At 42.2% G+C, this 26,996-nt stretch overlaps 1 protein-coding gene across 2 annotated transcripts in view; it reads right to left on the bottom strand.

Moving 5' to 3' along the window:
- The window catches only part of fgfr1b (fibroblast growth factor receptor 1b), a 31,971-nt gene extending 5,244 nt beyond the window's left edge, over positions 1–26,727 (bottom strand). The window contains exons 1-10 of one of the 2 annotated variants that reach the window (XM_088070923.1): positions 26,554–26,727; positions 9,147–9,302; positions 4,384–4,485; positions 4,134–4,306; positions 3,929–4,052; positions 2,885–3,075; positions 1,808–1,952; positions 1,074–1,264; positions 820–965; positions 254–375 (exon numbers count right to left, since the gene is read on the bottom strand). In XM_088070923.1, the coding sequence (XP_087927049.1) occupies positions 254–375; positions 820–965; positions 1,074–1,264; positions 1,808–1,952; positions 2,885–3,075; positions 3,929–4,052; positions 4,134–4,306; positions 4,384–4,485; positions 9,147–9,255 (1,303 nt within the window). In that variant the 5' untranslated portion in view covers positions 9,256–9,302; positions 26,554–26,727. Of the gene's footprint in view, positions 1–253; positions 376–819; positions 966–1,073; positions 1,265–1,807; positions 1,953–2,884; positions 3,076–3,928; positions 4,053–4,133; positions 4,307–4,383; positions 4,486–9,146; positions 9,303–14,920; positions 15,220–26,553 lie in introns of those variants that run through there. The other variant, XM_088070922.1, reaches the window with a different exon arrangement.
- Positions 26,728–26,996: the final 269 nt, after the last annotated feature.

The raw sequence follows: 26,996 nt of genomic DNA on the forward strand, positions 1-26,996 counted from the left end.
TCCTCTTCGTTTTGCTCATTTTCAGGTCATTTTTTTGTAACTTCACTGATATCTTGCTAAGTTTTCAGTCATTTCTTGTTAAGCTGCTTGTTGCCTCCACGTTTTTAAAGAAATGAATTGAATTTGCTCAGTTTTCGAAGGGTTAAAAGTAGACAATTGAAGATGGAGAAAAAGGTTATATTGTGAAAAAGAAGTACTGATGTGCAGAATTGTATTATTTTTTCAGTCACTGAGTTCGACGAGCGGCTCTCACCTTTGAGCATCTTCACGGCCACTTTCGTGAGACGCGTCGGTTTATTTTTGTCGACCCCGACGGCCTCGGCCAGAACCACCTGACCAAAACATCCCTCGCCCAGCGGCTTCCCCAGCGTCAGCCTGAGGACGACACACAACACGTCACCGCACAATGTGTTCACGTCAGCTGTGAGACTGACCACAGATCATCCGATCATCCGAACACCTGCAGAAAAACCCACAGCTGAACGCGGAGTCAGAGCGGGAAAATCAAACAGCGGCGTTCAGTCCCTGAAAGCTGGCCGCGTTCAGTCTCAACACACACTTGGTCTTTTCTCGGGTGAGGACAGAAGTGTCAAACGTCTCGGCCTCCGCAGCTTCATTTTATCAACATTTCCAGGTAAAGAAAATCAGACAAATAGAGCAATAAAAGATAATACGAAGATAACGAGTTAAACCGAGAAAAAGACCAAATAATACACAAACCAATAAACCAGTGAAAGTAATAACACACCCACGTTAAAACCAATAAAAGAAACGAAATCAAGTAAAATAAAATAAAATAAAGCAGACAAACGGTCGTACCTGTCCCGAGGAAGCTCCCAGACGGGATCGTAGGGAAGTTCGTACTCCGACACTCCCGTCAGGATGGTGGTGGCGGCGCTGGAGAGACGAGACTGACGCATCAAACACATCCCCGACTGGAGGGAGGACGAGGACTCGACGGACACCTGCAGAGGGACAGACAGAGGGTTATACAACCTTCCAGAGCCTCGAATAAATCAATAACTAATAAATAAATAACCTATAAACAGTTGCTCTGCCGGAGGAAGCCTCACCTGTCTCCTCAGAGGAATGCTCTTCGCCAGTTTCTGGACGGCCAGCTGTCCGCTGAAGTCGCTCTTCTTCGGGGCGCAGCAGAGTCTGCAGACCACCGCCGTGGCGGTGAGGATGACGATGATGAAGAACCCCAAACAGTAGATGAAGATCTCCAGGTAGGTCTGAGAGGGTAGAGGGGCCGGCGGCAGCTCTACGAGGAGAGAGCACACACAGCCGTCAGAAAAACTCTGCAGGAGGAGCAACTCTGCAGGAGGAGAAACTCTACAGGAGGAGAAACTCTGCAGGAGAAACTCTACAGGAGGAGAAACTCTGCAGGAGAAACTCTACAGGAGGAGAAACTCTGCAGGAGAAACTCTAGAGGAGGAGAAACTCTGCAGGAGGAGAAACTCTGCAGGAGGAGAAACTCTGCAGGAGGAGAAACTCTACAGGAGAAACTCTACAGGAAGAGAAACTCTAGAGGGGAAACTCTGTAAGAGAAACTCTGCAGGAGAAACTCTGCAGGAGGAGAAACTCTAGAGGAGGAGAAACTCTAGAGGAGAAACTCTGCAGGAGAAACTCTGCAGGAGGAGAAACTCTGCAGAAGAAACTCTGCAGGAGGAGAAACTCTGTAAGACAAACTCTGCAGGAGGAGAAACTCTGCAGGAGAAACTCTGCAGGAGGTGAAACTCTGGATAGTTTTAAAGGAGAAACTCTGGATCGTTTCTGTCAGATAAATTAAATGTAGCTGACGTACCGTCGACGACCGTGAGCCAGGCGGAGTGATGCGAGACGCCGATGGAGTTTCCGGCCAGGCAGGTGTACTCTCCTGCGTCGTTGAGCGTCACGTTCCTCAGAGTCAGAACCTCCATCTCTTTATCGGTGGTGTTCAGACCTGCAGTCTGGGGCAAATTGTAAAACAGCAAAATAAAAATAAAAATTAAAAATAACTGAAAATCCACTGATCCGCAGATGTGACGCCTCGCGCTCTTCCTGGTAAACATGGATGTAAACAATGCAGGATTTAAAATAAAAACCAGCTCTGCAAATGTTTTCAGGAGAAGGAAATTCATCCAACACCACCAACACCACTATAAATAACTTTTGCTTGTTTACAAGAAAACTCTGCAGGGCACCTTTAAACCTCAGTGTGCCGTTTGGAGATTTGAAAGACAATTAATGACGGTTTTCATGTTGAGCAGCTGTGCAGAAAATTATTCAAGAGTTGAGTCTGAGCGGGCAGAAACGCTCTGAATATAATCCATGACAAATAAATAAGGCGCTTTCTAATTTTCATCACTTTAGTTTTCCCGCTGACAGAGTGCATCCCGACGGGACGCTGGTGACTCAAACTTTTTCCTCAAGGATCATTAAACTCTGGTTCCTGACAGAAATGAGTAACTGTTTTAAACACATGCAGAGTTTCCTCTGACCGTAAGGACCGTAATAATCCTCCGAGCAGAGCGGCTGGCTCGTGTTCTCCTCCTCACAGATGTGGTTTCTCTCCTGAACGCAGCGTCACGCCGAGTGAAGGCGGACTGGATCTCCACCAGAGGTCACAAACACACACGCCACTTTTTACAGCGGTGAAACACTGCAGACCTCCATCATGTGATCATCCTGACACGCTGCCGCCCAAATTAGGCTAAAATTTAAACCTTGTAACCTTTTCCAGTGACAGTCAGGACGCTGAGAGAGAGCAGCGTGGATCTCTGACACAGCAGCTGGCAGCGCGGATCTCTGACAGCGTGGATGCCCACCCTTAATATTATTTGACGGTGTTATATTTACCTGATATTTGTAACTTGTGGTCATTAAATCTTGACTGACTGACCTTGAGGACGAGGACGTACGGGTGTCCGTCCGGTGCCTCTCTGCTGCCGTTGACGGTGATGTGTTTGAGCCACTGGATGTGAGGCTGCGGGTCACTGAACACTCGACACACGAACTCCACGTCTCGACCGACAACCGCGGTCTGGTTGGCCGGCAGCCCGGCCTGCAGGATCGGCCTGTGAGGAGAGCGCTCTGCGCAAAGACACGTTTAAAGAGAAAAACGTGCGTTTATCAGTCTGAGAGGACGTCCTCACTGAGACCTCCGTCCTCACTGAGACCTCCGTCCTCACTGAGACCTCCGTCCACACGTCCCGTTTTATCATCCAAACACTCTTAACAAACTGTGTGTAAATTTGTACATTTTAAATTTTTGAAATTTAGCAACCTTCAGTGTCTCAACTCGAGGAAAAAACCAAACCTTAGCAGAAGTTTTTATTATTAGTAGTATTATTACTACTGCTATTATGTCTTCAATAAATTCATTGATTTCTATAATAATTATTTAATTTCATTGTAATTCTTTGTTCTTTGTTTTCAATGAATTCATTTATAACAATTATTTTATGTAACTGCATTTGATGAATTTAATTTTTTAAATGTTTTTATATGAAATGTAGGTAAGAGGATACTATCAAATACCTTTTATTGTTATATTATTATGATGTTTTCAAATAATTATTTCTATAATAATAATATATTCAATTTATATTATTTCATTGTTCTTTCTTTAATAAATCAATTTATTTTCATAATGATAATTTATGTCACTGTATTTAATTAAACTTTCATTTATTCTATTTCTTTTATCTTTTAAATGTTTTTATTTGATATGTAGGCAAGAAAATATTGTCTAAGTATTTTATGAATATTATTGTTTTTGTTCAATCAATTAATTTGTTATTAAAAAAAACAAACAAAAAACGTCAAAAATAGTAAAATCAGCTGCCTAAAATGATGTCCCCTGTTGTCGGGTGGACGGAGCGTTATTTTGAAGGACCAGGAGACACTGGTGTGGACAGGTGAGTGTGGACGCAGGCGTTCTTACCGACGACGTCCAGCAGGTAGGTGTGTTTGAGGCTCCCGTATTCGTTCTCCACCACGCAGGTGTAGTTCCCTTTATCGGAGGGAACCACTGACTCCATGATCAGCGTCCACATGTGGTCTCTGATCTGAAAGACGGAGGACAAAAACATTAAATAAACTCAATATCATCTTTTGACCGGGCTGGTCGGAGGTTTTCTCTCGCCCACCTTGAAGCCTCCGATTCTTTGGTCCTTCCTGAACTCTTTGCCGTTCTTGTACCAGCGCAGAGAGGGGACGGGGTTTCCCGTCGCCTGGCACCGGAACTTCACGGTCCGGCTGGCGGGGACGGCGTGGAGCTGCTTCTCCATCTTCTCCGGCATCACCCACTGCGGCGCCAGCGCTGACGAGGACACAAACATCACAATCATCTGCTCCGATTTCACAAACAAACACAGAGAGAAAAAGACTCGTTATTACTCTGCAGCTTCTCGTTGCTGGTGGACAGCTCGTTGGACAGTTTGTTCTCCTCTGAGGACGACTCATCGTCTTCTTCGTCTTCAGAGGATTTTACTGCGTCGCCTGAAAATAAGAAGATGCTGAGTCACTTTAAATGATCATGAGGTCTGTTAAAAAGATAAAAACATGGCAAAGAAAACATTTTCCAAATACTTTATCCTTCGTGAGGACTTTTTAATGTCCTCCAACCGTTTTCGGATTGACACTAAAATAAAGTGATGGACACTGTGAATAGATTTTGTCCTTTTAGTCTCCATAAAGTGTCAGAGACATAAAACAGCATCAACATAGAGCTTGTTGATCAATCAATTGTCAATCGACAGAGGACACAGATAAGACACAAATGTCCCAAAATTTTAGAAATGTCCTAAAATCCAAGAAATGTCCTGATTTCCCAATAATGTCCTAAAATCCTTGAAATGTCTTAAAATCTGAGAAATGTCCTAAAATCCTGTAAACGTGTGGGGCTCCTGTGACAGGCCCCTGACCTACTGTCCTTTTGTAAAAGTGTCCCCCAGGCAGAGCAGGGTGAGTGTCCCCGCTTTAAAGGCTCCTCAGAAAACTCTGCTGTGTCTCAGACGTCCCTCTGACCTCTGACCTCTGACCTCTGACCCTGGCTCACTGAAGGAGGCTCTGAGCTTCCTGTTCCTGTCGCCTCAGTGCTGCACACACACACACACACACACACACACACACACACACATACACACACACACACACACACACACACACATATACATACACACACACACTCACACACACATATACATACACACACACACTCACACACACATATACATACACACACACACACACACACACACACACACACACACACACACACACACACACACACACACACACACACACACACACACACACACACACACACACACACACACACACACACACACACACACACACACACACACACACACACACACACACACACACACACACACACACACACACTCACACACACACTGCTGAGTGAGTGTACCAGTTGATGGAGAGGAAGGGCTGAACGTTCGACCCTCCCAACGGTTATTAAAATTTCCTTTGAACTTAAAAAACCCGAAATATCTCCACTTCCTTTTGTTTGGTTTGCATTTTTTATCTCTGCGAGCTGCCTGGATCAGCCGCACCTGAGCAGTTAGTGATTTTTTCTAATGTTATCCTGCAGCACAGACCTGGAATAACAGACGGTAACAGACGGTAACAGACGGTAACAGACGGTAACAGACGGTAACAGACGGTAACAGACAGTAACAGACAATAACAGACGGTAACAGACGGTAACAGACAATAACAGACAATAACAGACGGTAACAGACGGTAACAGACAATAACAGACAATAACAGACGGTAACAGACGGTAACAGACAATAACAGACGGTAACAGACGGTAACAGACGGTAACAGACAATAACAGACAATAACAGACGGTAACAGACGGTAACAGACAATAACAGACAATAACAGACGGTAACAGACGGTAACAGACAATAACAGACAATAACAGACGGTAACAGACGGTAACAGACGGTAACAGACAATAACAGACGGTAACAGACGGTAACAGACGGTAACAGACAGACAATAACAGACGGTAACAGACGGTAACAGACGGTAACAGCCAGTAACAGCCAGTAACAGCCGGTAACAGACGGTAACAGACGGTAACAGACAGTAACAGACAATAACAGACAGTAACAGACACTAACAGACAGTAACAGACAGTAACAGACACTAACAGACAGTAACAGACACTAACAGACAGTAACAGACAGTAACAGACGATAACAGACAGTAACAGACGATAACAGACAGTAACAGACGATAACAGACAGTAACAGACGGTAACAGACAGTAACAGACAGTAACAGACAGTAACAGACAGTAACAGACAGTAACAGACAGTAACAGACAGTAACAGATGATAACAGACAGTAACAGACGGTAACAGACAGTAACAGATGATAACAGACAGTAACAGACAGTAACAGACAGTAACAGATGATAACAGACAGTAACAGATGATAACAGACAGTAACAGACAGTAACAGACAGTAACAGACGGTAACAGACAGTAACAGACAGTAACAGACAGTAACAGACAGTAACAGACAGTAACAGACACTAACAGACAGTAACAGACAGTAACAGATGATAACAGACAGTAACAGATGATAACAGACAGTAACAGACAGTAACAGATGATAACAGACAGTAACAGATGATAACAGACAGTAACAGACAGTAACAGACACTAACAGACAGTAACAGACAGTAACAGATGATAACAGACAGTAACAGATGATAACAGACAGTAACAGACAGTAACAGACGATAACAGACAGTAACAGACAGTAACAGACAGTAACAGACGATAACAGACAGTAACAGACAGTAACAGATGATAACAGACAGTAACAGACGGTAACAGACAGTAACAGACAGTAACACGTGTGCTGCACCCACTAAAACTGGATTTTAAATGATTTTAAATAATATTTTCATCTTTGTACGTCTCTTCTGCACCCTTACTGTTTTTAATGGTGATTTTTATTCTAAATTTGTCAAATTTATTTAGTAATTAATTTTAAGAGAAGAAATTATTATCCTAGTGATGTCCTAAAATCTTTGAATCATCCTAAAACCCTAAAAATGTCCTAAAATCCTAGAAACATCTTAAAATCCTAAAACTGTCCTAAAGTGAACAGGAGTCATCACACACACACACACACACACACACACACACACACACACACACACACACACACACACACACACACACACACACACACACACACACACGGAGCTTCAGTCTGTGTAAAGTGTGTGTTGCTCTGCAGTGTGTGTGTTCTCTGTGTTGTGGTGCAGAGTGCAGATGATGGTAAATGTGTGTGTGTGTGTGTGTGTGTGTGTGTGTGTGTGTGTGTGTGTGTGTGTGTTCTGTGGGAAACATCAAACGTTTCTAAAAGCAGCGTTCCCGGTCAGACTGGGCGGGGCTTCAGGCACCAGCACCGCTCACCACACGTACAGGAAGACTTGTCCTCTCGCAGACACTCGAGGACGGACGCGTCCACAAACCTTCAGCTCGAGAGAAAACGAGCGAGGTGGCAAATTGAAAGCAGGTTTTGTTTATGAGCGGAGACGCAGCAGAGACTCGAAATCCCAAAAAACAAGAGTTTACGACGAGCTGGAAAACAACAGCTCGACTCGCAGTCAGCTGGAGGCCAGATGCTCGAGAGAACACACACACACACACACACACTCACACACACACACACACACACACACACACACACACACACACACACACACACACAGAAGGTGAATACATGCAGATTTCTGAGTGTGTTTCTGTTCCTGCAGCAGCCTGAGAGCCAAAGACTCGAGCCGAACCAGAAAAATCAGCTTCAGACGCCAAAAACAGACAAAACCTTCAACCAAAACCCTGAGACACACACACACACACACACACACACACACACACACACACACACACACACAGCAGCAGTGACTGCAAATTAACAGCTGAGACTGGAAGAAAGTGTTGCCATTGTTTCTGCAAATCACGGATACATAACATCTCGAAATTTGTACATTTCATACGTTTATCTCTATATTTTTAACTCTTTGACGTCTTTAAACATTCATTTAAAATTATGTTACAAAATTATAATACTTTAAGCAGTTATCCAGGACATTTTCTTTATTCCTTTTTTAATCTTTTCTCTTTTTTTTAACAAATTTTCAGGTAATTTTCTTGTACTTTTTCTTACTAATTTTTGGGTAATTCTTCTTTTTGTCGCTCATTGCTCTTTGCATGTTTTTGAATGAATTCAATCCAGTTTGTTCAGGTTTCAAAGGGTTAAAGTGCACATGTTGTATCAGACAGATGGTAGCCAAGCTCGCTGATCCAGACCAACAAAACCATTTTTTAGCGGCACATCACTGCATTTTTGGTTGCGATTGTGCTGCCAAATCTGGTTATTATTTGGCGAATCATCACAGCATTTCCATCCACGTTTCTGGCACAAAAACCTGATGGTTTTTTTTGGAAAAGCACTGTGGCGTTTCCAGCAGCTATTGTGCCATCAGAACTGAGCGCTGTGTAGCAACTTTTCGAGCTGATTTTGGCGCCAAAACTGGTTGTTTCTTAGCAACAGGTAAAGCTGGATTTCCAGCAGCAACTGTGCAGCCAAAACTGGCTGTTCTTTAGTGACACATGATAGCATCTCAGCTGCGACAGTAAAACTGAAGGTGCTTATTTATTAGCGAGATATTATGATATTTTCAGCCGCAATCGTGCTACAAAATCGTGTTGTTGACGAGTGACTCATCACGGCTGCACTGTAGGGACACGCCGCGCCTCCAAAATGTCACAGCATGTTTCTGGCACAAAAACCAGATGTTTTTAGCAATGCATCGCTGCATTTCCAGCTGTGATTGTGGCAGCATCTCTGGTTATTTATTAGCAACAGGTTGCAATAGTTTCCAGCTGCGATGGAGCTGCCAAAACATGATCTTTTCCTCACCATACCCGAGCGTTTTGTCTCTGAACGTAACCATGTTCGCACCAGCACTGCTGAAGTGGAACAGAAAGTGGTATTTTCTGCAGTATTTACCTGATCATGTATAAACAGGATCAAGCTTTAGTACAATCCGAGTTTAACCCTTTGTTAACCATAAAAGCGTGGGGACAGGTGAGACGTTACCTGTGTCTGTGTCCCCTGTGGCCGGTCTGGACCGAGACGCAGGAAACTGGACCAGCAGCAGCAGCAGGACGCAGGACAGCAGCAGCTGGAAGCAGCGGGACGAAGACATGCTGTCCTCACACGTCAACACGCAGGGACGTCCAGACTGTGGACTCACTGCAGCCAGAGACAAAACTTTATTAAATTAGATTCACAAGACGAAACTGTCACGATCCTGACCGCTTTATTATAATCAGAATAATAATGAACATTGATTGATGGAAACTGTGTATTTCTATTTTATGATATCTGGTACTTTTTGACTATGTATAGTCAAGTTTTATGTGACAGAATGAAGTACATTTTCCCCACTGTATACTTAAAAGTCCAGCTGGGGATAAGAGTTGGAAATCAGCAGTAGCTATAAACTCTGTGCAGCACATCAGCTTCATGCTTTGTATGAAACTATGTTTAAATGCATCATCCCAATCAAATAAATACATTCAATTTAATTCAATTATTTTTTAGCTGCTGACAGTCTGGGATATGTCAGTGTGTGAGTGTAGCTGCTGACAGTCTGGGATATGTCAGTGATCAGCAGCTACATTGACTGTGACAGGTCACCTAGTGGAAATAGCATGTATTTCCTCCATATGCCAAATATGGTCAAAATGACCTCATCAGGTGGAAAATAGTCAAAATGACAAATTCAGAGTCAAAAGCCCAGAATGACACCCAGAAATAATACAAGTCCTGTTTTTCTGCTCTGATGGCTGTGGGATCAAAAATGTCAGTTTGAATGGGTTTCAATGGAGCATTTTTGGACCTGAACAGTCTGAATGTAACTATTTAGTTTCCACAGTGTATTTTAGACTTATTGTAGGAGCTGAGCTGCAAATTCACTGATTACACTCAAATACACAATCTGGACTACAGTTAGGACACATGCGTCAACACAGAGAAGACGTGAACATGAAAAGTGAAGCAGCTGCAGACGACAGAAAAACATCTTCATCATCTTATGAGCCTCATAAATAAGACGAACGCTGGTTGGCTGCAGCCGCCGAGCCTCAGCTGTGACATCACCGAGGACACCGTCTCATTACCGAGTCTGTCCTTTAGAGTCTGTCCTTTAGTGCATGTGCAGAGAGTGTGTGTGTGTGTGTGTGTGTGTGTGTGGTGCAGGGCGGGTTCCCTAAATATGATGAGCAGAGCAGCTTTATGGAGACATAATTAACACACACGTGCACTTTGATTAATCAGACCGGTGTTTGTGAAGCTGCTGCGCAGCAGAGCTCCTCACAGGGAGGCAGTTTCGTCTTTTCAGCTCCTCTAAATGCACTCTGGGAAATAAAGCGGCCTCCCTCCCTCATTTAAACACAAACACGCTGACAGAATAAATAAATAAATCCATCCTGCAGCGACATGAAGCTGCAGATTTTATCGCGTCACAGAGCTCAAGAAAAGATGCTTGAGGACATTTTCAACAGTTTGTCCACCAGAGAGCAACAACAACCAGCTGCAGCTGTTGTGTCTGTGATATTTATCATTAATCAAGGGTTAAAATTCTGAAAATGAATGAGTGTTTGATGCTTGATTATGACTGATGGTTAAAAATAGAAAAATATATTAATGTATAATATTTTTTGAAAAGTGCATTTTGAGTGCAGAGCGATACGAGTATGTGTGATATTAAAGCGGGCACTAAGGGGTTAATCAACGACAGTAACAACAACAAAAGTCATCAGAATCAGCCCATAATGTCTCACATGCATGAGGACATCAGACAGCATGTCTCCGTCTCTCTGATGGAGGACGAATCATCGGAGAGACGGACAGATGAGACTCAAACGTCCACAGGTGGTTTCAAAGCTTCCGTCTGTCTTCAAGGTTTCTTGGCTGCATTTAACCCTTTGAAGCCTGGAGTGACATCACACTACAAAGTGATTTTCTTTAAAAACTACAGAAAAATGTCTCGAGGGAAAAACTATGTTTACATTTAATATTTTTAAAATGATGTCACAGAAATATTATCATTTGAAGCACTTTTTCCAGCTCATTTCCTTGTTTGTTGAGCTTTCTTTTTCTGTTTTTGAGCTCATTTTGAGGTCGTTTTCAAAACGCTCGCTGCCTTTTTTTTGTGGTTAATTTCAGGTAATTTTCTTTTTACTCTCAACTTGAAACTTCATCTCATGTTATTGCATGAAATCAAGTCAATGTGCTCTGGTTTCAAAGGGTTAAACTAAACTTTTCATGCCAAAGGCTCATAAAGTGACGTATTTTTATTCCTCTTTGTGCAAAAAATGCAGAAAATGTTCCTCAGTTTAGAACAACGTTCCTCCCAGTTTGACTTCCCGTGCTGAAGCCGTCACCTACACGCCACATTCTGCAGCCGGCCGGCAGCTCCAACACCGACACCAACCGCTGCAGCCGAGCTGCAAAACAACACGCGAGAGACGAGAGACGAGAGACGTGAGACAGGAGACGAGAGACGAGCCTGAGGCCACAGAGTTCACTTTCAGTCCCAAACCTCGGCTCCTGCTTCATCGTCTTTGATTTCTCTGAGCCATTCGGGATGAGAAATTCTTATAATATACAAAAATCAGCATCTTTGTCCTCAAAATGTCCTCATACGGGGACATTAGGTTTATTTTTAAAAGTCACCAGCGTAATAAAGAATAAAACTGATTATTTTAACGCCTGAACATGAGAACATGAAAATAAAAAACTTTTCTTCCTCGTTTCTCAAAGCTGTCGAGACAATTTAATCCAACTGTCCTCAAACAAGACGATAAGTAAGTCCCAATGTCCTCAAATAAGACAGAAAAAGAGTTTCAATGTCCTGAAACAAGACGATTAACTGTCCTCAAACGAGACAATCATAAAGTTTCAGTGTCCATGATGATAATAAAGTCCTAATGTCCTCAAACGAGACGATAATGTCCTCAAACACAATGATAGTAAGTTTCAGTGTCCTCAAACAAGATGACTAAGAGCCAATGTCCTGAAACAAGACAAAAAGAAAGTCCTAAAGTCCTCAAGGGAGACAATAATTAAGTCCAAATGTCAAAACAAGACACAAATGGTCTTAAACAAGATGATAATTAAGTCTTAATGTCCCAAAACAAGACGATAAAAAAGTCAAAGACGACAACAATAAAGTTTCTGTGTCCTCAAACAAGATGAAAATGACATCCTAATGTCCTTAAATGAGACAATAACTAAGTCCCAATGTCCTCTAAAAAGAGTAAGTGCCAATGTCCTAAAACAGGACAACAATTAAGTCCAAAAGTCCTCTAACAAGATGACAATGAAGTCCTAATGTCCTCAAATGAGCTGATAATTAAGTTCCAATGTCATAAACAAGATATTATAATCCCAATGTCCTCAAATGAGATGATAATGTCCTCAAAAGAGGCAATAATAAAGTCCAAATGTCCTCAAACAAGATGAGTAAGTGCCAATGTCCTAAAACAGGATGATTTTAAAGTTGATATATCAAATGAGACACTAATTTTCTCAAACGAGATTATAATTAAGTCTTTCTGTCCCAAAATGTGACAATAAAAAGTCCCATTGTCCTCAAATGAGACAATAATGTTCTTAAACAAGACGATAATTAAGTCCCAGTGTCCTCAAACGAGTACGTCCTCATTAACAGCGTCTTAGCTTGTTACTTTTGCTAAAATGCGTCAAATTTGTCGTCAAGTTTCAACCGTAAAATCTGATCAGATTTTGGACTTTGTCCACTTTAGCGTCTCCATGAGTTGCCTGTCGTCTTGTTTGACATGTTTGGAGCTTTTGCTACCACACAAAAAAGTGTCCACAGAGGAGGACAGGTCTTAGTGAAGCAGAATGAAGTATATGAATAATAATTTAACGTCCTCGTGAGGTTAAAGGAAACACAGCTGATGGAGAATTCGGGCGTGACGCTGACGTCTTTATGACAACAAATGAGCGGGAGGTCTGGAGGACGCGTTGCTGGTTTGGACGTCCCGCTGTGAGGACAGTGAGTCAGTCTCTTCATGCACACGTCACATATTTGACCGGAGACGGACGACCGTCACGTGACTGCGACCATCAACCGCCATTAACGTGCTGCAGGAAGAGGTCGCACACAGGAAGCTGATTCCTCACCGTCGCTTCAGCCGAGGACGGAGAAACACTTCGGATCATCGATTCAGGAAAAAATGGCTTTAAACTGTAAAAATACACGACGAAACAGTAACTAAGTACTGTAATTATCTGCAGTTTTGGTGTACTTGCAGTTTATTTGGGTATTTCTGTTTTATGCTCCGTCATCTTTCTGCCGTGACATCTGAGGGGAAATACTGTCATCTTTAACAAAGTTTTTTTACATTTATCTGACAGCTTTACTTGTTATTTTGCAGGTTTTACTCACTAAAACACACAAACAAATACAGTATGATGCATTTTTTTTATAAAATAAACCATTTATAATACGCATTTTAAATTTTGCCTGCAGGAGTCCTGCCATCAAAGTTCGACATAAAAGTACAAATATACACTAAAAGTGAAATATTACAAGTACAACATTAACATGCTGCGCACATGTTTACAGTTTATACTAGTACTGTATATAATGAGTACTTTTGATGCTCACAGTAGATTTTGTTGCCAATACTAAAGTTATACTGAGGATGGAGTATTTTTACAGCATTGTACTTTTATTTTTAATACATGCATATTTTTAATTCTACTTACGGACTTTAATATGAATGTAAGTAAAAGTTAAAATGTAGAATTTTGATGGAATATTTTTCCACCATTCACATTCACATCAGATACTTTCTGCAGTATACTTTTACTTTTGAGGTTTGAAGTACAATTTGGTAATAACCCTTGAGTACTTTTGCCTAACGGTGCTTTCAGTGCAGGACTAGTAATATTTTCAGGGTATAAAGTATTATTTTAACTCAAGTAGAATAACTTCAAAAGGCTTCCTCTACTTTCTTCACAAATTTAGATTTTACCACCTAAACGTTGCTTTGAATGCAGGACTTTTACTTGTAATGGAGTATTTCTACTGTGCAGTACTTCTCTTCCACCACTGATTACTTCACAAACTGAGATTTTCTTCTAAAGTTAATGATCAGCTGGTGAAGTTTGATGCTTTTTTAACGGATTAAAGTTTCTGACTGTAAGAATATGAGACATTTTCTGCATTTATTTTGATATTTCAAGTACATTTTGTAAACAATTCCCATGTACTTTTACCCAAACAATGTTTTAATTCAGGACTTTTACTTGTAATGGAGTATTTCTGTAGTTTATTGGTTCCTCTTTACTTTAAAAACCATCAACCAGCCGACAGAAGATGATGCTGTTTTACAGATTTAAGTTTCCAACAGTTTATAAAACAGTTCATGAGCTCCACCTCGAAAAACTACAACAGCAAAATAATCCAACAAATAAATCAACAATAAAAGCTGGAAAACTCTCTCATGAGTCACTTTACTGCAGGACAACATCTACTTTAAGTACATTTCACAAATAATCCCTATGGATTTTTACCAAAACAACACGTTGCATGCAGTACTTTTCCTTGTAATGAAGTATTTGATACTGTATTATTACTTTTACTGCAGTAAAAAAACCTCGTTAGACCGTCTCCGTGGACTTGTTTTGAAGTATTTCACATGTTTTTCTGAGCTTTAGAGCATCTGAATGTGTCCTCCACATCTGCTCAACACAAGTAAAGACGCACTTTTACACCGCAAAGAGACGGAAGCGATTCCCGCATCAGAAAAGTCCGGTTTTGAGGTTTTTCTTACCTGAGTGAGTCGCTGTTGAATCCGGGGACTGAAATCCTGAAATCAGAGCTGAGATCCGCCTGCAGCTGCGGAGGCAAAACTCCGCTTTCTGTCCCCGAAATAAACCAGATTAAAGACTTCCGTCCTGCAGCAGAGGACTGTCCCCGCGGGTTAAAATGTCCCCGTGTGTCGGTGTAAAGTTAAAGTATGTCCCCGTGTGTCCTCGTGTGTCTCCGCAGCGTCTCTCCGGGACAGAAAACAGAAACGTGGGACTCTCGGAGCTCATTGACGGTATTGTCTCAGCGCACAGTCCGCTGAAGAGACGCCTCCAGGGGGAGTTTCCTCCCACACACACACACACGCACACGCACGCACGCACGCACACGCGCGCGCACACACACACACACACACGCACACGCACGCACACGCGCGCGCGCGCGCACACACACACACACACACACACGCACACGCACACAAGGTGAATACACACCAGTTTAACCCCACACTTACCAGTTTTAACACCCCCCCAACCCACACCAGTTTGACCCCGCAAACACGCAACACGCACGCACGCGCACACCTGCGCGCACACACACACACACACACACACCCCGCTGCCGTCTATTCATTCACTTCTTGCTCCGAGTGGCGCAATCATTCAGCCTCGTGCACGCGCCTCCCTCCCCCAGGACCCATGCACAGTGTGTCCGCGTGCACGCGCATGCCCCCCACTCTGTGTTTCTCCTGCAGGAGCAGGAAGGGAAAGGATTTCCTCCTCTTTACATTCCTGCTGTGCACAAACTGACCCACAGATTAACCATTGATCTGCTGGTCACTGAAGTTTGGTCACAGATTAGGAAATTAGCATTTACAGGCCATTGTATGGAAGCACGTTAATGCAAAAAATAAAAGAAAAAAGTCTTAAAATAAGATAACATCAGCAAAATTAATCAGGGTAAACTTTTTTTTTCTACAATAAGGAAAAAAAATTGGTCCCTGAGGTTTGGTCTGAGATAGGAAAATTAAGGGTCATTTACAGGGCAATGTATGGAAGAACATTCATGCAAAAAACAAAAACAAAAAACAATTAACAAAACAAAGTCTTTTTTTACAATAAGGAAAACATCTTGATTATTGTTAGTTTTTTCTCTTTCATTTGGTCCCTAAGGTTTAGTCAGAGATTAGGAAACTAACATTTAGGGAAATATATGGAAGCACATTCATGCAAGAAAAAAAATCAATATAACATTAGAAAATTTTATTTTCATTATTATTATTATTATTATTATTATTGTTATTATTTTATTCATTTTTCTGTGTTCATGTTTACGGTTTCTCTCATTATGAAGACTTTAATAGTCCACTTGTGAAAGCATTTGAACAGAACACAAGAAATCCAGGTTTCAAAGGGTTAATTTGCTCACTCAGGTTTGGTCAGAGATTAAGAAATTCACTGTCATTCACAGAAAATATATTTATGCCAAAGAAAAGAGAAAAAACATAAAATCAACGTTAGTAAATTACTCATCTAAAAAGTTTTCACAATAAGAAAAATGCTTAAAAACAAAACAATTCCTATTTTCAACTGATTACACACTAAAGAAAACTCACTGACTGTGATATTCTGACAACATATCCTCCTAAATTTAATTCAGCGAGATTTTATTTCACATTTTGAGTTTTATTTGTGGCCGAAAAGCTGAAATCAGCGTGTGAGCCGCGAGTACGAGGAGAAAGTTTCTGTATCACTTTCCTGTGATCATAATCAGCTGTTTGGACAAACCACCCGGTTACATCACCACCCAACACACACACACACACACACACACACACACACACACACACACACACACACGCACACACACACACACACACACACACACACACACACACACACACACACACACACACACGCACACACACACACACACACACACACACACACACACACACACACACGCACACACACACACACACACACACACACACACACACACACACACACACACACACACACACACACACACACACACACACACACACACACACACACACACACACACACACACACACACACACACACACACACACACACACACACACACACACACACACACACACACACACACACTCACACTCACACACACACACACACACACACACACACACACACACACAGATGGAGTCCATTGTGGATTCATTGGCAGATTGGTATAATGTGTGTTTGAGAGTGTCAGGCTGTGAACAATGACTGAGTGTTTCTGTGCAGAGCCGAGCAACACACACACACACACACACACACACACACACACACACACACACACACACACACACACAGAGCATATTGTTGTCCGATCCTCCCCAACACACACACGTACACACACACTGCTGCTCCGCTGAGCTCTCAGTGTACAAATACTGCAAACATCTCAAACTCCCACAAACATTTTAACTAAACGGCTTCAACAGAAGAAACGAGATCTGGTAAAAAAACTTTGGGATCAGACTTAAATTAAAGCAGTTTAACCCTTTAAAACCTGAGCACACTGGTTTGATTCTTTCCAAAACATGCGGAGAAGAACTTAAGAAGGCACGGCTCAGAAATCGGCAAAAAATGAGTAAATAAACACACAATTATCATAAATATATATATAGTATTTTTAATACAGTATTTTCCTTACCATAAAAACTTTTAATATGAATCATTTTCTAACGTTGCCTCATATTGATTTTTGGAGGGCATAAATCTGCTTCCATACCAATATCAAATTGTAATAGTGATAAAAACAATAAAAAATAAGCAGATGAAAGTAAATACAATGAAAAGAATAAGAAATAATAATAATATATTATTATTATTATTATTAGATGAAGGATTAAGACTTAATGAAAACATAAAAGTTAAATAAAAAAATATATATATATATATATATAATTTATTTTTAAGGTCAAAGTTTTTGTGACGGGGAAAATATTGTGTAAAAAATACAACTTTAAAGAAATAAAATAATGAAAAAAAAAAAATGTATATTCCCGGCACTAACCACTGACCCTGTTAAGACACAGTCAGACCAGTGTGGATCCACCCAGACCTGCAGCCGGAGCCAAACCTCAGACTCTGCAGCCAGGACGCACCAGGCCAATAAAACAAACGTTCCTCTTCACCAAAACTCAACCCGAAGACTTTTTCCTAAAAAACTGCAGCAGCAAACAGGTGCTGTCCTCATCAGGAGGAAGACGCGAGCTCACAACACACAAAGTTATAAAATCAGACAAAGAATAAAAAACAGATGAGTTTTAAAGATGCGACTGGTCTGTCTGGACTCCTTCTTCGTCTTCCTGAAGACCCGAGGACCCCAGAGGACAGCTCGTCTTTTTGTCCTCATGTTTTGTCTTAAAAAACACATTTTGGTGTCACAGTCCACCTCTGGAGACAGCGATGAGACACTTTCTGTGGCTCTCGGTATGTTTACGTGAAAAAGTGGAATTATTGTGTTACGAACGTACAAATGTAAAATATTTGAGGTTTGCAGAAACAAACAATGCAAACTTTTTCCTCTGGAGACGGAGCCGCAGGTTCTCAGCTCAGTTTGTGCTGCAGTCCAGAAAGACTCCTGATCCTGTCTGTCTCTGTCTCTGTCTCTCTCTGTGTCTCAGTGACTCTTGGAAAGTCTGGCGTGTTGTTGTGGTTTCGTGTTTTGGGTTTTTGTCTTCAGCTGTGGAAAACCCAAAAAACGTTTATGCAAATTAAAGTTGAAGTGACCTCAGAGTGCAGTCACACGCCCTGCTGTCCTCTGTGTCTCTCTGTCTGTCTCTGTGTGTCTCTCTGTCTCTCAGTCAGCGCTGCGTGCTGTAGGACAGAAACGTCCTGAAGGACAGAGTGTAATTTAGTGTTGAAGCTGAGCTCGTCTCTAATGACAGAGTCCTGCTGCAGAGCTGTGGGGGCCACAGGGGCCCACAGGGGGGCACAGGGGGACACAGGGGGGAACAGGGGGACACAGGGGGCCCCGGGGCCGCAGGGCTCCATGATAATGACTGATAGTCTGTATTTAGACAAGTGTCTTCAGTCAGGAGGACAGTTCAGAGATAACGACGTGTGTGGTCTTTATCTGTGGACGCGTGTCTGCCTGCACACGTGTGTGTATGTGTGTGAGTGTGCATGTGTGTGTGTGTTCTTTCGAAGAGTTTGGTGTGTGAATCCTCCTCGAGGTCACAGAGGCGGTTGTGAATCTGGTTTGAGGTTTTGGGACGGAGATAAAAAGACGCCATCGACGTGTTTCCGTCCTGAACGTTTCAGTCTTACGTGACGTCAGAAACATTATTGTGTCAGTTTGACTAAAACTGGTTTTTAAAATCCACACACAGATCACGTCATGATATGATGCATTTTCAGAGCCGACAGAGACATAAAATAAACTAATATTATTCTAAATCTTATTTTAAACATTGAGGTCAACAGAACGGGCCGGAAGAAGAAAATATTGCTTAAGTTCTGTGCAAATCTGTGATGAAATGATAGCGAGACCGCTGTGCACTTCACTGTCAGGTGAGGGCAAGCCGCCGTGAAGTTCACTGTCAGGTGAGGGCGAGCCGCCGTGAACTTCACTGTCAGGTGAGGGCGAGCCGCCGTGACCTTCACTGTCAGGTGAGGGCGAGCTGCCGTGAACTTCACTGTCAGGTGAGGGCGAGCCGCTGTGAACTTCACTGTCAGGTGATTGCGAGCCGCCGTGACCTTCACTGTCAGGTGAGGGCGAGCCGCCGTGAACTTCACTGTCAGGTGAGGGCGAGCCGCCGTGAACTTCACTGTCAGGTGATTGCAAGCCGCCGTGCACTTCACTGTCAGGTGAGGGTGGGCTGCCGTGCACTTCACTGTCAGGTGATTGCGAGCTGCTGTGCCTCCAACGTGATACTTCACAGTTTTTGAAGTTCAAAAGGTCAAACTGTCAGAAATCTGTTTTACTTTCACTTCAGCAGACGACTTCATTTCATGATTCTGAACGCCTGAAAAATTCAACATCCAATTTAAATATGAAACAGTTCTCTGACACGTGCAGCATGGTGCCAATATTTTGTGCCAGTAAGCAAGAAGTGTGTGAAACTGCCCAAAAGTCTCACACATACACACACGGCCTCCTCCCTCCATAAAGACAGAGGGTTTGGGACAGACACACCGCAGGCTCAGGAATGTGGAGTTTACATGGGCAGCTTTATTTGGCCTGAAGAAAATGTTCCCTCATTGAGCTCAGAAAGCCACATCCCCCACACACACACACACACACACACACACACACACACACACACACACACACACACACACACACACACACACACACACACACACACACACACATCCACACCCACCCACATAAAGAATCTCGCTGTAAAAACACGCCCGCACAAACTAAAATATAAAGTCCCGTCTGTTATTAACGTTTAATATTTCCTCTCTGAGGCTCATCGCCGGCTGCTGGGTGCAGAGCAGAGAGCAGTGCATGATGGGAGCGCTGCAGGTATCACAGGAGGACCAATCAGCTGCAGAGGATCGTCTGAGTTTTTTATAAAGTGCTGCAGGTAGGAGCAGGCTGAACAGACGTATGATTCATCACGGATCATTTCAGCGTCAGTCTGTCGGAGGGAGACGGCGATAATCGCAGGATTGACGGATCAAACTAAACTTTTAATCAGTTTCTAGTTTTATCTCGTAAAGATGAGCTACGGGAGGACCGGAGCTGCACTTTCACACATTAACGAGGCTCAAGATTTAAAAAGGTCAAACTGAAGCAGCAGAGCACGAAATCACCTGACCTTCAGTCCCCAGTGTGAGTCAAGCTCCAAAAAACACGGAATCCTACATTTACCATAATGCAACTGGGCTCAGTGTCTCAGTGGCTTCAGTAGACCGCGTCAAATGCTGAAGTAAATATAAAGTAGTTATCTAATAACAGTATTGGAGTAAAAGTTCTGTGTTTTCGTCTGTGTAGTGGAGTAGAAGTGGAAGCTGGCATAAACTCAAAATACTCAAGTAACTTAAAAGTTCCTAAAAAGTACTAGAAGTAAAAGTACTTTTCACATCTGAACTGGAGGAACTGGGGATCCTTACCTTTGACACAATTCAGAAGTAACAGCAAACTTCAACCCAAAACCGTTAAAAACAGGTAAACTTACCCAGATGGAGGTCAGACCGGTAAAACGTTTTATTCGTACGTCAGACATTTACAGTATTAATGTAATTTTTAGACAATTTTTCAGGCCATTTCATCTTTATTTACATTATATTATTATTTATTTTTATTTTATCTTTTACTTACTTTCCGGGCTGTCGGACATGTCCACGCTGGAGCGTGCTGTTGGACATGTCCACGCTGGAGCGTGCTGTTGGACATGTCCACGCTGGAGCGGGCTGTCGGACATGTCCACGCTGGAGCGGGCTGTCGGACATGTCCACGCTGGAGCGGGCTGTCGGACATGTCCACGCTGGAGTGTGCTGTTGGACATGTCCACGCTGGAGCGGGCTGTCGGACATGTCCACGCTGGAGCGGGCTGTCGGACATGTAATATCATAATGAAAATATCATGTTATTATCATAATTTAATTCATCGTACATTTAACCCATTATTTCCCTGGACATGGTCTTGCCTGCTCTACCGACACTCATGGGACAAGAAAAACTAAAATATTCACATGTTGTGGAGTGTGAAAGTAAAATCAATATAATTATATATCTAAAATTATTTTTCAGACATAAAAATGTTTCATCTTTTGTCAGGCCAGGACGCTTCCTCCGCCACCAATCACAAGGCAAAAAATAACAAAAAACAACACTCTGATGTTGTGAAGCGTCACAGTGACATTAGCAGAGATTTAGCTACATTATTTTGAAACACTGAGTGTTTTCTCTCCCAATAATAACAGCAGCTGCTCGTATTAATAAGACAAACAGTGTCAGAGATGATGGTTTCAGTGAATCAGTGGAAAAGACGTGACGGTGACTCAGACGCTGAGCTCAGATCTGAGTGGGCTGCTGTCTTTACAGCAGCGGGACACGTGTGGACGGATGAGGTTTGACCAGCCCGCAGCACGCTGAATTAAACTCGTTAAATTTGTTTTCAGGTCAATTAAAGCTCAGAGAGTGAACGAGATGAAGATCAGAGTTTGTCTGAATCTTTTTCCTAAAGCTCAGAACGTGGAAATATTTCCTGTTACCCAAGATTATCATAATCATATATTTAAGAAATATTTTACAGAATTATTATTATTTGTGAGAAAACACAACTTAAAGGCAATGAGAAAGTTAGAAAGAGATGACCCACGATTAGCTAGAAATTAGCAAAAGTAAAAAATAAGTGTTAAAAATAGATAAATTATTCCAAGTTAATAATAATTTTTAAAAACTAGAGAAAAACGTCCCAAAAACAATATTTATAAATTTTCATTAACCCTTTTATCTATATATTTATTTATATTTTTAATGTTTTTTTCTTATTCTATAATCTTTTTTCTCGTTAATGTTCAGGTAATTTCCTGTACTTTTTATGAAGCCAGTCGAGGACTCTGCGATTTCACAGAGCTTCAGGTGAGGATCAATGTTTTGTATTTGACTTGTTTCGGACAAGATTTGATCGCTGTTATTGGGTAAAAACAAATAAATATATATTTCTTGCAATCAGTTGACTCGTCTTCTACTACTTTTTGGGAGAAGTTGACTAAAACGCAGTCATGATGACCACAGTGACCGCGGTTTTCCTGTATTTGTGGCCTCTGTGACGTTTCCAAACACCACAGGACATTTTTTTTTTGTGGTTTTTGAGAGCTGATGCATAAAATCCCAGATAAGCTCTGCACAAAGCTGAAGTCTGCAAAAAGCAGACAAACCTCACATAAAGATCGTTTCCAGCGACGTGCACAGACAGGAAGAACTACAAACCAGATAAATGAGTAAATACAGCTTTAGCCAAAAGTTTGTGGACATTCTAGACCCACGTTTGTGTATTTTGGTGGTTGAAACTTCCTATAGAGAGACCCTCAGAACAAACAGCGCTCTTTGTACACACACACACACACACACACACACACACACACACACACACACACACACACAAAAACCTCGATCAGCGCCGTGAGGTGTGTGTGCAGAGCCCTTCAACATAAACACCTCCAGCCCACAGCCGGCTTTAAGCGCTCTTTAAGCCAAGATTTCTGCAAAGTCTGACCAAACACGAAGTGAAGCAACGCCGCCGAGCTCAGAAACACGCCCACCAGCTTCCTCTGACACACAGCGAGGACAGCAGGGGGAGTGTTGTGTTTGGCAGCTGGCGAGACGTTTTTTAACAGCCAGGACGCCTCAACGCTGATCCTGATCAATTAAAAACCACAACGGGATCTGAGCTGCAAAATGAATTCTTTCCTTCTTCCTGTTGTGATAACTGTGTGTGTGTTGATGCATGTGTCCTAAATGTAGTCCAGATTGTGTATTTGAGTGTAATCAGTGAATTTGCAGCTCAGCTCCTACAATAAGTCTAAAATACACTGTGGAAACTAAATAGTTACATTCAGACTGTTCAGGTCCAAAAATGCTCCATTGAAACCCATTCAAACTGACATTTTTGATCCCACAGCCATCAGAGCAGAAAAACAGGACTTGTATTATTTCTGAGTCTCTCTCCTTTTAACATTAAATTGCAGCTAACTGTAGCACAGATCCGCCATCATTAGGTCACATATCAATGCTGAGAAACAAATCCTGCCTGAACTAAACAGATAACTGATGGTTGACTGAATTTGCATGACGCCTGTTCGGAGGCCTTTTGGGCAGATTTCAACACAAACGTTAACTGCAATGCCAGCTTCTGCCAGTGGACGCCAGCGTTGAGCCAACAGGTGTTCAAACATTTCAGAGTTTTAAGTTTGCCATCTCTGAGCTAACTGCTAACATGCAGCCCTGCAGCAAGGGACACGCCTATTAATAGTGTATTAACCCTGTAAGACCCGTTTCACACAACACGCATCAGCAGCCTCGCCCAGCTGCAGTGTGTTTCATGCTTGTGGTGTTCACACATGCAACGTTGCTGCTGCGTCGCTGCCTGCAGCTATGATGGCTGCACTTTTATATTTCTAAGCACAAATTTCTCTCTGCATTGCCCACAAGACGGTCCTGCAAATATTTTAAAATAAAATGCCTTGTGTCAGCCGCTGATGGGATTTTGTCCACAGAGACGCTGTCAGAGGGCTTTTGTTTTGAAAGGGAAGTGGGGAAGTTGGAGTAAACAGCCATCTTTGCATTTCCTCATCTCTGTGACAGAGACACTTTTAAACTGCAGTAAAAAGTGGTATAGAGTTAACATAATCATCAAAACACCATTTTCACAACTATTTCTGCTGATAAAGGCGTGCAGCACACGGAAAAAATCTCTAGATGTGCTGCAGCTGACCCGCAGCTGAGCAGCGCTGCTCAGACGGGCAGTGTGCATGCTCTAACTTGATAACATGGGCGCTGAAATAAAAAACACGTTTGGCGCTGCTCACATGTGCTGTGTGAAACGGGCCTGACGAGTGATTATGCATTTTCAAAAGGAGACATAAACTACGTGTAGCCGATAACTGATAAAAACATGGAGAGTTTTTACGCTCCTCGTTGTGATTGTTGCATATTTGCTTCATGTGTTCAAATAAGCAAATGTTTGATATCGAGTTGTCTGAAGAATCAAACTTTTAGGACGTGATAACATGCCAGCGTTTTGTTTACGGCTGATTTCGGCTGAATGCAGCTTTCAGGACGTGATGGATGACAAACACTCGATCTATGAATGGACCAGCTGCCCACGGCTGCTGTCTCCTACAAAACCACAAACCACCAATCAGGCCCCCTCCTGTAAACATGCCGCCACAAGATGCTGATGGTGGTCGGACGGACGGCGGCGGACAGACAGCAGATCCATCATGTTGCTGCGGCACGGCGCTCAGGTCTGCAGGTCTGTTTACAGCCACGAGTGCATAAATAAACACACGTAAACTGGTTCTGCCGCCAAATCTCCGTCTGCAAACACCACACCGCTGGGTCGGGGGTCGGGGGTCGGGGCGGATCTGGGGTTTAGCCTGGAGCCAATCAAAGCGTTTTCCATCAACAGCAGCGAGCGGAAGAGTTCAGGAGCGTAAAGGACGAAAAACACCAGATTTAAACGACACGATCAGAAACAAAGCAACAGCCTGACGTCTCGTCTTCCTCCCAAAAAATCCACCGCTGAAAATAGTCCCCCCCAAAAAGGCACTATTTTCTTCTGTTTGTGTGATAGAAAAGATGGTGAGTTAGAAAATTAATGTTTTATATATTTTTTTAACTCTTTAAAACCTCAAAACTTGGCATGATTTCTTCCAAAAATATGAGAAGGCACTGAGAAATTTAGGAAAAGGCCAAACAAATTTGTAAAATAAAATTTAGCGATTTGCAAAATTTAAAATAAAAGATTTTTCATTAAATTGCAAAAAATGTTAAAAAAAAAAGAAAGTAAGAAAGTGACAAAGATATATATATATATATATATATATATATATATATATATATATATATATATATATATAAATGTGTTTATGTGTGTATATATATATATACATATATATGTGTCATCATTTTCCCCCTTGCTGTTTTTAAAGTGTAACAATAAAGAGTTTAATGAAAACTACATGAAAGTAAGCCCAAAATAAGACTAATAAGTAAATGACCTGAAAAAAGGTGCTCAACATTAATTGAAATAATATTTCTATATAATAAATAACAAAAAAATTGTTGTTGCTAGAAAAATGTTTTCTAGGAATGTTATTAGAAAACGGAAAATAAATGTTGGGACGGCAGCAGACAAATCTGTGAGTGAAGGAGTCAGTGAAACTGAGACATCGCTGCCCTCTGCTGGCGTCAGCTATGGAGAACCATTCAAGTCAATATTAAAGAAATAAATGTGTGTTGTTGTAGTGAGACAGCGGGGACAAAGGCGGGAACAAAGGCGGGGACAAAGGCGGGGACACCGGCGGAGAATGAGAGCGTTGGAGCTGCAGTTTATAATGTAATTTGACTTTTTTTTGTTTTCATTTCCTTGTTTATTTGATTTTTCCGTTCATGAGAAAACAGGCCTTTTTTCCAATATTTGGTTGAACAGAAAAACAAATTCTGGCTCGATTTTGTTTTGTTTTGTTTTTTATTTAGTTTTCCAGTCAGAGTTAAATAATTGAGTTAAAGGATGATAAACGGACCCAACAACCGCAGCCTGTTTACGCTGACAGACACATAATCAGACGGATCGATCGTTTTTCTGTGAAAACTCGTGTTTCTATCAGGCTAAACAAAAACACGTTAGCATGAGCTTTTAGCACCACAGGTGTTAAACAGAAACTGTGGTAAACAGAGTTAACTACGCAGCAGAGCAGTGATGGTGACAACATTATAACGTGACAGATCACAGAAATATCAGAAATAAACCCAAACTGAGAGACTGAGAGACTCTGCTAACCGGCGTTAGCATCGGAAACGTGCTAAGGTTAGCATCGGAAACGTGCTAACGTCAGCTCCGCAGCAGCAGCACAGTAGCAGCACACAGCCTGCAGCGTTTCAGCACCTTCATTAAAAACATGATTTACCTGAGAAACAGAACCGAGGCTGACTCACCTGTCTGCAGTCCTGTCCGCTCCCGTTAGCTGTTAGGTGTCACCGTGTTTTTATCTCGGCTGGTTGAATTTATTCCTTTGAGCTCGTTTTTGGTCTTCCCTCTGAGACTCTGTCCTCGCGGTGTCTGCTGCTGTCAGCGTAAAAGAGCCGTTTTTTCATCGCTGGTGTTTGTTTTTCGGCCATTGTGTCGAAAATCATCGTGAGTTTGACTGCGTGTGCGCGAGAGAGGGAGGCTGCGCAGCGTGTGCACGAGCAGTGAGTGACGCTGAGTAGAGCCCTCCCCCTGGCTCTGATTGGCTGAGCTCCGCCGGCGCGGTGGATTTCTACAAATTAAAAAGTTATTTAAGGATTGCTCTGATATGGTAAAACACACAAAAATGTTTCAAAAGCAAAATTTACATAAATAAGATAATTTAAAATAGCTCACTAGAGAACATAAGAAA

This window comes from Plectropomus leopardus, chromosome 20 (assembly GCF_026936395.1).
Source record: "Plectropomus leopardus strain MGB_pleo_1.0 chromosome 20, ASM2693639v1, whole genome shotgun sequence".
Lineage (NCBI taxonomy): Eukaryota > Metazoa > Chordata > Actinopteri > Perciformes > Serranidae > Plectropomus > Plectropomus leopardus.